The 12,839-nt window shown below is 41.1% G+C and overlaps 2 protein-coding genes across 4 annotated transcripts; one reads left to right on the top strand and one right to left on the bottom strand.

Annotated features, from left to right (window-relative positions):
* Window positions 1-2,019: 2,019 nt before the first annotated feature.
* slc16a7 (solute carrier family 16 member 7) lies at window positions 2,020-9,732 on the bottom strand. 3 transcript variants are annotated; one of them, XM_033629336.2, is made up of 5 exons: window positions 9,587-9,732; window positions 7,436-7,670; window positions 7,123-7,266; window positions 2,856-3,719; window positions 2,020-2,745 (listed from the first exon to the last, which is right to left on the bottom strand). In XM_033629336.2, the coding sequence occupies exons 2-5, from the start codon at window positions 7,650-7,652 to the stop codon at window positions 2,522-2,524; spliced, it is 1,449 nt and encodes a 482-aa protein (XP_033485227.1). In that variant the 5' UTR covers window positions 7,653-7,670; window positions 9,587-9,732; the 3' UTR covers window positions 2,020-2,521. The 3 variants fall into 3 exon arrangements, with proteins under 3 accessions (XP_033485227.1, XP_033485228.1, XP_033485225.1); XM_033629337.2 differs by lacking the exon at window positions 9,587-9,732 and adding an exon at window positions 8,497-8,621; XM_033629334.2 differs by lacking the exon at window positions 9,587-9,732 and adding an exon at window positions 7,787-7,937.
* LOC117258424 (uncharacterized) lies at window positions 8,747-12,373 on the top strand. The gene is made up of 3 exons (XM_033629338.2): window positions 8,747-8,878; window positions 10,924-11,112; window positions 11,242-12,373. Exons 1-3 carry the CDS (start codon window positions 8,756-8,758, stop codon window positions 11,434-11,436), a joined length of 507 nt encoding a protein of 168 aa, XP_033485229.1. The 5' UTR covers window positions 8,747-8,755; the 3' UTR covers window positions 11,437-12,373.
* The last annotated feature ends 466 nt before the right edge of the window (window positions 12,374-12,839 follow it).

Genomic DNA, 12,839 nt, shown 5'->3' with positions numbered 1-12,839 from the left:
ATACACTTGGTAAGTGCAGCTGGGTAGAAAGAAAATAGTTCCTACATGAAACTGCATGAAAGGTCTGTGGATTATCTTGAGTAATCAGGTCATGATTTCTGGAAAGAGACATTGCTGTTGAGGTTTTTTTAATGTATTTTTTGGCACTTTGAGCACCACAAGCTGAGTGCCATCTAGTTCCATTATGTTGGAGAGAAGGCAGACATCTCTACGGCCGATATCTCAACATTCTGCAACTCACACCAAAAACAACCTAGACTGATAAAAAAAAGCATGTATTTTCAATTTTGGGATGAACTGTCCCTGTGCACAAATTTGATGTATCTGTACTAAACTAAAGTATTTCCATTAAACAATACTTTAAACTTATACTAAATTTCAGATGGAAATATTGCACTATTTACTCAATTTATTTAATAGCTATAGTTACTAGTTAAAAAGTGTTAACTGCTTTTTCTTGCATTAAATTAGAGTTAATATTTTAAAGTTTGGACGGACAAACTAAGTCATTTGAAGATGTCACTTTGAGCTCTGGGTCAACATGATGGCCATTTGTCCCTATTGTCTTGCATCTTACAAACGACAATATAAATTGATCAAGAGAATAACCAGCAGATAATCCATAGTGAAAATAATCATTAGTTGCAGCGCTTTTTAAAAAAGTTAAAAATAGCTCCACCTTTAACCAAGAGTAAAATGTACACATTAACGTATAAATCGTAATAATCCAACAGCATATTGTAACATAGCATATAGATAGTGTATCATTAGATGGGCCCCATTTCTCTGCAATGAATACCTGATACTTAAAGTACATTTTACTGATAATACATATGTACTTTAACTTAAATTACATTTTTAAAGCAGGACTTTTACTTGTAGTGGAGCATTTTTACAGTGTTGTATCAGGACTTGTAGTTAAGAACACACATATAAATCCCTCCACCACTGTACGTAACTTAACAACTAGATTGGCGACAGTTTTATGTTCAGACCTGAGCTTGTTGTGTGTAACATTCGATCGAAATAACCACTTTGGGAAAATAACCCAACAGTTTTATATATTTTAGTTGATTGAAATTAAACCAGCATCCAAAGACAAGACCACCACCTATGAGCTGTGGACTTACACTGTGTATCTGATTTTCAGATAATGTTATCTGGGGTTATAAATAAACATATTGATTCCCTCACTTAAGCAATTTTCGTCCATCTGAACAAAAGGAAGTCAATATGCTCCCTTGCAGGGACATGATAAGAATGGATCATTTAAGCATACATCTCTAATGGTATTGTTCTTTTCCTGAATGGCTCCACTCTGTATTGTATTGCGGTTGCTCAAGGCCTGTCAGGTATTTTCTCTGTGGTGTGGTAGATGAGGCAGTATCTTTGATTTTGTATTCTTAGGTTCTTCACAGTGACAGAAACGTGCATTTGCTGAGAAAGTGTCGCTTAAAAAATAACCTAAAAACAGCACTTTTTAACACCTGTATATTTAAAGGCCTGGCCTGTAGCTATGATAAATGTGCTGGTGTTATACACACACTTTATGTAGGTGAAGCCGAGTAAAACATTTCAGTCCTTTACCCTCACATACAAATGCAGTCTTATTATTAAATGCATATAGGGTTCCCAAGACTTATTTAAAACCAGGATGCTAACACATTTCCATAACCTCATACTGAATTTTTTTTTATGACTGCACTAAAGTGATGCCGCAGTGAAACAACTTTTACAGATCCCCATGGCACTGAAAGTATATTTTACTGTGTAGACTAAAACTTGAAGAATGGATAAAGATTTTTTCTCTAAAAGTGGGAATTTAACTTATGGGCAGCAGGAGGGGGTTTCAGGGAAGGTATTTTAAGAGATAGTGTGTCCTTACAGCAGACATTTAATTTTCTCATGTTTTTTTTAATTGCTGCACCCTCGACGACCCATTCATATCTTATGCCCCTCCAGGAGGGTCAGGACTTAGACTTTGGAAAGCAGTGCTGTAAAGAACCAAACCAGCAGTGAAGATGTTTGTTGTTTAATTGCAGTTTAATAGGAGAGATGTGTTGCACCTCGAGATCTCACATGGCAGCGTCCAGTGCCATCTAGTGGTCATAAGACAGTAATAAACAGTAGTGGTACGGCTCTGTGTTTTGGGGGAACTCGTTATTGTATAGCAGTCCCTCAGGAAAATTACTTTTTATTCAGCCACTGAAGGAACAAAGAGGAACCATATGAGTTTACAGAGCCATTATCATAACTGCATTGGAAGAAACTGCAGCATCTCTGGGTGATTTATAAATGAAGGCCATTAGAGTTACATTTGGCACATAATGTAATAATATCATATATAAAACAACCATTAAAATACCAAATGTTGATCTGTGTAGCAAAGGTCCAAAGAGTCCAACAACCTCCTCCAAAGTAGAGAATAATTGTTATCACCTCATATACTGTACATCCTGCTCTAAAGGCTGTGCAGTGTCATCGCTCTCCATCCACTAAAATAAGATCAAAGTCAGCAAGTTCATCCATCTGTTTCATGTGCTATTTTATCACACTCGCTCATTTGATGTTGTGCTGTCTCTTCACTTGTCCTCATCTCCACAGCCTCACTCTGCCTCCGCTCCTCGTCCAGTTTCTTGTAGTTGTAGTAATGCATGATGAAGAAAAATATGCCAGGCACCAGCATAAACACTCCGCAGGCGTAGTACATGTATTTGTAATCCCCGAAAATATCAACCAGGGCTCCTGAAAGAAAAGACGCACACATCATTGGTCACTGTTTTATAATATAATATATTTTGTCTATTCATTTTTAATCTCAAATTAAAAAATATAGGTCTTCAAAGTTCACAAACCTGAAAGTGGAGGTCCAAGAAGCACCGGTGCGCACTCGATAATGGTGACAAGTCCAACTGCACTGGAGAAGCGATGAGCTCCAACAAGGTCCATCAGAACTTCAAAGAGAAGTGCAGACAGCATCCCAAACGCCAACCCAAAGAAGACAGCATAAACAACCAGACCTGCATATCCAGGTAACAGTGGGCATATGAGATGGCACACACCGTTGTATGAAACTGCAAAACTGAAAAAGTATTGGATCCTCGGCCGAATCCACTTGGTGTTACCAATCAGGCCGGTTGCTGGTCTGATAAACATGTCCACCAGAGCAAAAATAGAGAGCAGGAAAGCTGCTGAATATTCATCAATCCCTTGATGTTTGGCATACGGAGCAAGAAAGACCACGGGCGCGAAAAACCCGAAGAACATGACCACATTACCAATGAGATAAATGAGGAAGCCTCTGTGTTTGAAAAGTGTGAGATCTATGAATTTGGCCAAGCAGCCCTGACTCCTGCTCTCACCTTGGCTTCCCTCAGTCAGAAAATTAGCTGACTGTGCACTGGGGTCTGAAGTAGCAGCTGCCTCAGTGGTGTCCCCATTACACTCTGGCTGCTCAGTCTTTGGTAAGGGGTGAGCATTTTTGTTGACTGGTCTCATCAAAGCACCAGCTACACAGCAGTGCAAAACAATGGCTCCCAGGATGAGGAAGCTCCCTCTCCAGCCAAAAGAATCAAACAGAAACTGATTAAGGGGAGCCAGAGTGAAGAGAACAACTGGACTTCCTGTCATGGCGAGCCCATTTGCCAGTGGCCTTTTGACCTGGAAGTAGGTACCTATGATCGTCAGGGACGGCTGTAGGTTGAAGGCGAGGCCAAAACCTGTTGAAATAATAAAATGGTTCATTTACATCCCATTAAAAATAGATTTTGTGACCATATGAGTATACAGCAAAACTTGTGAAGCTGGTGTCTCAATAAAAAATGAAATTTAAAGACAGATAAAGAAACACTGAGGCATGTGGACACTGAGCTTAAAGGGACAGTTCACCCCAACATCAAAAATACGTCTTTTTCCTCTTACCTGTAGTGCTGTTTATTAATCTACTTTAAGTGTAAGTTGACAAGTGTTGGAGATATCAGCCATAGACATGTTAGTCTCTTACACAGATGGCGATGACGTCAGCACGCTGGCTGACTCTTGTCGTATGTGGACATTCTCATAGGAAAGTTGTAATAGAACTAGCGCTGGCTCCCAGTGATATGATTGGATCCAAATCCGTGTACTTCCGTACTTCCTCAACCAACGGCTGATTAGGTTTTTTTTTTGTTTTTTGTTTTTTTTAAAGATTATTTTTTCGGGCTTTTTTGCCTTTAACGTATAGGACAGAGTGAAATGGGGTGAGAGAGAGAGTGGGGGGGGTGACATGCAGTAAATGGTTGCAAGCCGGACTCGAAACTGCGACCACTGCGTCGAGGCATCGCCTCTGTACATGGGGCGCCGGCACTATCCACGCACTACCGACGCCCCTGGCTGATTAGCTTTGCCTTACACCCGCCTACACCGGAATTACTGTTCCCCAATGCCGAAAAAACCTGACAAATATCCACGTTTCTTCGGTGTAGTAGCCTGAGCCATGACTGACTACATTACGAATTTACATCACAGTACTACACACCGGTAACCTGCTCTCTGTGTTTCTGGTACGTCTCTGTTACATGTAACACACGTGCCGTACCTATGGCAACACCATCGCGTGGTCTGGATATCCCCACCCATTTCTATTGCAAAACGAAAGACGAATGTCCCCAGACTCCCATTCCAAAGTAAGGGAGGCTGGTCACGTGAGACTACAGACATGCCTGCCTCCTGTCAAATAAAACAGAGCTAGATGGCACTCGGTTTGTGGCGCTCAAAGCACCAAAACAATTAAAACAAAAAAAAGCATTTGAAAAACTCAATGGCAATGTACCTTTCCAGAAATCATGATATGGTTACTCAGGATAATCCAGGAACTGTTGTCTTTCTACTGAACCACATCCACCAACCGGATCACTGCGCAGAAGGAAGTGTGCATCTACTGCTAGCTCACCTAGCACCACTGAGCTAGCTAACACTAAAAGCCTTTGCACACTCAGTCTGTTTTTTTGTCTGACATTGTCGCACGTCTAAAAGCAAATACACATTGTAGCAATCATGTTTGCACACTGAGGCAGAAACTTTCGTCCGTCATCACTTTTTCGAAAGAGGTTTGATTTTTTGTGTTTTTTTTGCATCCGTCAGAGCCTTTAGAGACGGTTGACCAAGAATCAGTGAAGAACATGCGGCAGCGGGACACATCCATGACAAGACAGAGGAAGGGGACGCACAGAATCATTTCATAACTCAGATAGCTCATGTTCAACAGGTCAGGTGAATAATGATGTAGAAAAGGGGGATGAGGACAGCTCCACCCCTTCATGCAGCTGCGGTGCTAAATGCCAGACACAGGGAGGGAGTGGAGACAGCCAGATAGGTAACTCCAGTGGAGAGAGGTAATGAGAGACAAAGGAGGAAATGTGTCTTTTACTTTTTGTCACGTGTTGCAAATTTTCTCAACAAAAAGAGCAATAAAATGCATCGGAATCAGCATGCAAGGTTTCTGTGCACATAATTTTTTTTCGGATGACGGATTAAAAATGCGCATCCGAAAAGAAAAACGAGAGGGACCCAAGTTGAATGGTGAGGTTGCAGGGAGGTGGAGGATTTAAAGTACTTAGGCTCAACAGTCCAGAGCAACGGAGAGTGTAAAAAAAGAGGTGAGGAAACGTGTGCAAGCAGGTTGGAACGGGTGGAGAAAAGTGTCAGGTGTGATGTGTGATAGAAGAGTACCAGCAAGATTAAAAGGAAGGGTGTACACGACAGTGGTGAGAGTGGTGTTGTTTGGTTTGGAGACAGTGGCACTGAGGAAAAGACAGGAGGCAGAGCTGGAGGTGGCAGAGATGAAGATGTTGAGGTTCTCTTTGGGGGTGTCGAGGATGGATAGGATCAGGAATGAGTACGTCAGAGGGACAGCTCATGTTAGATGTTCTGGAGATAAAGTCAGAGAAGCCAGACTGAGATGGTTTGGACATGTTCCGAGGAGGGATAGTGGATATATCGGTAGAAGGATGCTGAGGTTGGAACTGCGAGGCAACAGGCCTAGAGGAAGACCAAAGAGGAGATTTATGGATGTAGTGAAAGAGGACATGAAGTCAGTTGGTGTGAGAGAAGAGGGTGCAGAGGGTAGGGTTAGATGGAGGCAGAATATTCACTGTGGCCCAAAGAAGAAGATGATTCGAAAAAAAAACCTCAGTGTGCAAAGACCTTAAAGCTCAGCTGAGGAGGACGCCATTAATGTTTACATCTTACGCTGTCACAAGCATGAGCCTCTTGTCCATGAGTAGATGCACACTTCCTTCTGCGCTGCGATACAATTGGCGGGTTTAGTTCGGTAAAAAGAAAATAGTTCCTACAGTACATGAAACTGCTCACAACAAGGTCTGTGGATTATCCTGAGTAATAGAGTAGTAAGAGTAGTAAACTAATTGATTTTTAGGAAGTAATTTAAAGATGTTGCCTTTGCTTTTAGAAAATAATTTTTTTTACCTACTTTCTTTTCACTTACTTTACTTTTTTCACTATATTGTGACATTTTATAGACCAAACTATTAACAGATAAATTGATAAAATTAGTAATAAGCAATGAAAATAATTGTTAGTTGCATCCCTAACTCCCATTTAATAATATTTTATTTCATGTCCACAGTGGTTCAGTATCTTTAATTCATTGATAAAACCTGGCACGTACAGGTATTTTCTGTGCTGCAGTAGGTTGGGGAACATTACTAGATTAAAGTTTAAAGTCTGAGAGGTTTGTTTACTCGCTGGTATCAGCGTGATCATGTGGTGTGTCTGGGGCAAATGCAGGCATTAGGGGATTTTCTTAATGCATCCAATTTACTTAGCCATAGTAAAAAAATTAGGTCCAGTCAAGTCTCGGTGTTGCTTTGATGGCATCATTTTCACAGGGCACAGTTGTTCCATTGTGTTTTGAGAACATATTCACACATTGCACAAGCTCACCCTAGTTAACCCCACACAGGCACAGACGACACTAGTGGACTGACCCTGTTAATCAAAAAACTCCTGCATCCCCCTGCATCAGCCAGTCACAGCCGGGCAACATAAAGCAATCATTACAAAGAACAACAGCAACTTTTCTCATAATATCTAATATGATTGCTAATGACAAGTTTTTTCTACCTCCAATTACTCCAACACAAAGATACAGATGCACGATAGTCCTGCCAAAAGAAGCAAGCACCATGCCAGCGCTAACCAGGAGCCCTCCAACCATGACCACAGGTCTGCTGCCATACCGGTTGACAAGTATGCTGCTCAAAGGTCCTGCACAGAAGAGAGAAATTCCTTGGTACAATCTTTCACTAACAGTATACAGCAGTGACACTATATATGTTTTAGATTAATCAAGAACAAAAAATTGATGACACAATTTCTTTGCACAGTCAAAATGTTGATAAAATATGCTGTGTGAGAATATGTGATGTTCACTGACCTCCTGCATACATCGAAGCGAGCATGACTGAGGACAGCCATGCAATCTCACTGTAGGAAACTGAAAAATATTCCTGAATCTCCTTGAAGTAGACGGTGAGGGACTTGGGAAAAGCATATGAGAATCCTATGGAGATGAAAGCACCAAAGACGACCGCCCAGCCCCAGCCTCCATCTGGTGGTTTGTAGCCGAGTTTGGTTGCTGCTGCAGGGGGCATGTTCGGTCCACTGGCTGGCTAATGGGTACAGGTAAAAAGAAGTGAACAGAGTAAAAACAACTGCACATTTTCAAAGTGAACGCTCACATGATGCAGACCCTGAAACACACATTCTACAAATCACAAGAGCTCACCTCTGCACAATCCTTGAATGCGTATTGGCCAGGCTACAAACCCTGCTGTTGTACCAGGCTGTGGCTGCCTCAGAAAGACCCTGCTCTAAGGCCTTTGATCTCATCACGTGCTCTTGCACCACAAACACAAGTGACCATATACAGAGAAAGCAGCAGCCCTCCTGGAGACAACATTTATTTTGTTTGCATTCATCCACAACAGGAGCCCCTTGTGCCTCAGCCACAGATGTGCCCTTGACCTGCCTTTGCTGAACACTAACAAAATAAGCTGTCTTTTATCTGAATTAAAATGATGAGGTGCTCAAATTTAATTAATGTGGGTGCCCATTTAGCTCAGAGTATAACCCAGAGTTGTGTTTCAGCTGTTTCTAAAGAATGATGAAAAACACTCTGCAAGAAATTACCCCAAAATTAATTAATCTTTAGTACATGAGGGCATGTTGGAATATCACTAAGCTAATACACTTACAGATGCTCATTTAAGTTATCTCTCTCTAATGTACCAATTAAAAGAGGCTATAAATCAGGGTGAGTTCAGCTTTTTATCCCCAGTAACTTCCGGCTTATTAAAAGCAGCAGAGTGAGACCTCTTGCACTGTAGTGCAGCCACGCAGCCACCACGCCCCCCTCAGACATGCTCGTGCTCTCCGGTCAGCAGCTACTACTAAATCACTGATTTACAAGTTTGAATGAATGTAATTTTATCTTACCGAATAGGCGGATGTGAAGGACGCAGATAATACAGGTTTCTGTTGAGCGTTTGTTCTGAACACCGTCTGCAGGGTGACCCCTGTGTGTGTTACTCAACCTCTTGTGTAACGATGTTGGCTGGTAACGTTAGCTAGTGTTTGCTGCACAAACAGGTACTGTAAACTAACTTACAGGAGCTAGCTAAGCTGTTTGTTCAGCCGGGGACTCGCCCATTTATTTAGCTATTTCGCCGTTGTGGTGGGTTCAGTGTGTTTGGAGATGTTCTCCAGAGTGAGTGGAATTTCGGGTTTGACCAGATTGCTCAGTCGGGTAAACTCAACGGTACCCGCCTTCTGTAGACATCAGCATCGGACCCTCAGCTCTGAGGCTGCAGGCGTCAAGGTAAGTTTCTCCCTTTGTTGCTATCTCACAGTCTGCACATAAACTCTTGGCTTAATTAAAGGTTAATTGACTTAATGACTCGATAGTTTGGCAATGTGCTACAACCATACACGAGTGAAGGCTACAGTAGCTTAAGCTAACAGTGTTGCTATCATTTAAAGGGGCTTTGTTTTGTCACTTTCCAGTGATACACACAGTTTTGCAGCCATGTCTGTCTACCACCAATAATCTATCGGGTTATTTTATCTATGAAAAGTAGCATAATTCAAACTGTATGCTTTCTAGTAGCTGTAGTCAATGAACGTGGGGTTAATTCCTTCAGTCGGCCAAGCTAGCGTTACAGCAACGTTAGGACTTTGAATGGTGAGTCCGCTGCCAAGTCTATTTGTACGCTAGCCAAAGATGTCCGCCACAGAAAGACCCCCCACTCTGTCGATATTATACAACAAAAGTATTTAAATTAGTGTATTGTCTCGTTTGTTAATACAAAAGTCAAACTGAGTGGTTCGTCTGTCTGTAATAAAATACTCTCTAATGTACCGCACGTGCAGTTTCGTTCACTTTTATAACGGTTAATGAATCAAAGTTCCGCGTGTACGCACTTTCATTCAGCAGCTAACGGTTAGCTCAGTTGCAGTCTAGTAATGGCCAACAGTTAACCAGCAGATAAACATCTAGTTTTCTAGTTAACTTTGACGGAAATATCACCTCAGTGTATGTGAAGCTTGTATCTGGAGCACCGGAGTCTGAAGGGTCGAGCAGCAGCAGCAGCAGCAGCAACAGTAGCAGCAGCGATTCCACTCCTGTGAAACTTTAATTTTAACTTCAGCCCAGCTGCAAAAGTTGAGTGTGTGTGTGTGTGTGTGTGTGTGTGTGTGTGTGTGTGTGTGTGTGTGTAGGGAGTGGGGGTGGGGTGGGGGGGTCACGGACCCCGACATCAGATACCCCCTTTCTCAGCCTGGCTTTAAATGTCAGCTGGCAGTAGCTAAGATACGTGGAAAAAATATGTTGCACTGTTTAGTATTACTAAATATAATGCAGCTTTTGAATGTCTAACGTTGTGTAAAGCAGAATTGAAGTAGTATTGGATACTAGCCCCAAACTATGACGTACTATCTCACAGTTAAATTTGGCTAAAGTCTTGTTTTGACGTCATAATTTTGGACTTTCTGCGGGTTTTTTTTTTTTTTTTTTTTTAATGTATTTTTTCTTTGTTTTCATCCTTCAGGATTTTTTTTATTATTTTTTTTTCTTTTCTTAGTGGAATTGTTTTAAGTTATTTGCAGTTGTCTTACAAACAAACAAACAAACAAAAAAGCAAAAAAACCCAGTAATCTTAAGTAAATACTGATTAAATTAATTTTGTTGCACATGTAATTCTTTATGAAACAAAGGACTGTAATGTTCATGTACTCACATTTTCATTCAGAAATTTTTCTTGATTTTAATTTTGGATTTTTTAAATTTTTTTTATTAGTGTAATAATATGTTATCCACATGTCAGTGTGGTTTTTATCTGGGTTCTCCAGCTTCCTCTCACAACCCAAAGACATGCACATTAGCTTATTTGGTTACTCTAAATTGCCCGTAGGTGGGAATATATGTGTCATCCCTGTGATAGTTTGGCAACCTGTCCAGGGTGCATCCTGCCTCTCGCCCAATTACAGCTGGGAAAGGCTCCAGCACACCTGCGACCCTGCACTAGAATAAGCGGTTACGGAAAATGATTGAATGAATGATACAAAACAATATAACTTATGTTTAGAATAATTTCAGATGTCTGTCAGTTATATTATTTTGTTGAGCTTCAGGGGTGTACAGTGTTCACAGCGTTATATATTGATCACCTTCGATAGAGCATTGGTTGTCTAGAAAAGTAGTAGTGGGACCTCCTCACAGCAAACCTGGTTTTAACACTTGTTGTACCACATTCGAGCAGACCTAGACAGGATAACTTGAGCACTTGATTGAATTAAATATTCTGGGGTGAAACTGAAAACAGAAGATAAAAGTGTTGTTATCACTGTGTCCCTGCTTTGTTTCAGGTGCTGTATGATGGGCTTTGTCCCATATGTGTGACGGAAATCAAGTTCCTCCAGTTTCTGCAGAGGAACCGACCTGGGAAAGTAGATTTTATTGATATCGCCCTGCCAGGCTATGATGGAAAGAAATACAAGGATGTCAGCTACGAGATGGCCATGGAGGAAATGCATGTGATTGATGACCGAGGCGAGGTAAATTTAAATCACTCCGACTTTACTGGGACTGTGATATTCTGTATGGAAAGTTGCCATTTAGAGAATGTTGCAGACTAGCCTATATGTAGTGTGAAGCCAGTGGGCTAACCTCCTGTGTATTGGCAGGTTCACCGTGGGGTCCCAGCGTTTGCAGTCATGTACAGCGCAGTGGGCCTCGGCTGGTTGGGTCGCCTTATGATGTGGTCACCTCTGAGACCGTACATGGACAAGTCCTATGCCATCTTTGCCAGGAATCGCTTAAAGTGGACCGGACGTGGGGATGAGTGCACCTCAGGACGCTGTGAAAAGAAAACACAATGACTCTTTCCACAGAGAAAATAAAGTATGTTTAATAAGTTAATTTACTGTCAAGAACTGGATTACTAGCACATGATTTGTCCAGTTTAAGCATCAGTTTATCATGAACCTGTCAGGTTTAAAGACTGTTCTTAGCTAAAGGGAAACACTGTCTGCCTTAATAAATGTGTATATTTTGAAGCCAAACTTTGATGCAGATTTTCTTCTAAGACTAGGTTTGGTTTAACACACGTCAGTGAAATCGGTGAAAAGAAAGAAAACATCCACTAAGATTGATCCAGAAATGCAAATAGAGATATTGATGTTATAAGATGAAAGCAAAACAAGGTTTTCAGTGTATTGAACTTGGCCTGAATATTAAATATCGATGCATGTTTAGCATTTAGCATCCAAAGAAATATAACCAACAAGTACAGGCAATTTAAAAAACATTTAAAAACAGCTAATAACACACATTTCTCAGGAATTTCTTTTATGTTTGCATCAATAATTCACGCTGAGATTTTCATCATCTGGAGCTCTGAGCTTTGTAACTCCTAACCATAACAAACAACGGTGCAGAGAGGAAATTTTACAGCAAAAGACAGAGAGTAATGGTGTGCTGTATACAAGGCTGTCACACTATGACAAATATACAGAATAGAGAAAATCACTGAAGCAAAATGCAGCCAATTTCCTGTCGCACACAGCGTCTCAGATTGAGGTTCATTCAAAAGGAGATAGACAACCAAACTGTCAGGGAGCTGCCACTAGATGTCACCGTAAGTCTAGAATAATATCAGCCATGAGAGGAAAATTGCTCCTCAGGGCTTGTGTTGTGTTGCAGTCATGATTATTTGCTAGATCATGATTAAAGTTGCCTTGTAGCAGATATAAACAGAAATGATGGGTGACGTCAATATTTAGTGTTTCTCACAATAAAGGGAACTTGAAAAACCAACCATGAAAGTTGCCATTTGGATTACTCTTTGTAACTAGTATGTGTGTGTGTGAGTGAGTGAGTGAGAGAGAGAGAGACAGATACAGACGTGACTTTTTAACCTCACCGGAGCCTCTCCTGTTGTGAGCATCAACAATACATTGCAATGCAGAGCAGCATGTGCTCGTTAAAGGTTGTATGAGTCGTGGCTGTAGGTCAGTGACGTTGACTAAACACATTGTGGTATAAAGCAGACACATTTTTGGTTTACATACTTTTATATGTTGCCTTTTCACAACAGCAAAATCTAAATGACAGAAATAAGATAAGGTTACAGTTATGTTTTACTGGGTAACAAGGCAGTGGCAATGCTGTAACAGTGTTGGTATAAAAATGAAATTACTGTAATGGGAGTGGCAGTGGCTCTGTGGGGACTTGAGAAAACCTGAGGGTCACCAGTTCACGTCCTCGTACGGATCAAGTATGG

Source organism: Epinephelus lanceolatus, chromosome 8 (genome assembly GCF_041903045.1).
Source record: "Epinephelus lanceolatus isolate andai-2023 chromosome 8, ASM4190304v1, whole genome shotgun sequence".
Lineage (NCBI taxonomy): Eukaryota > Metazoa > Chordata > Actinopteri > Perciformes > Serranidae > Epinephelus > Epinephelus lanceolatus.
The sequence above is the reverse complement of the archived record's forward strand: the minus strand, read 5'-3'. Positions and strand labels throughout refer to the sequence as shown.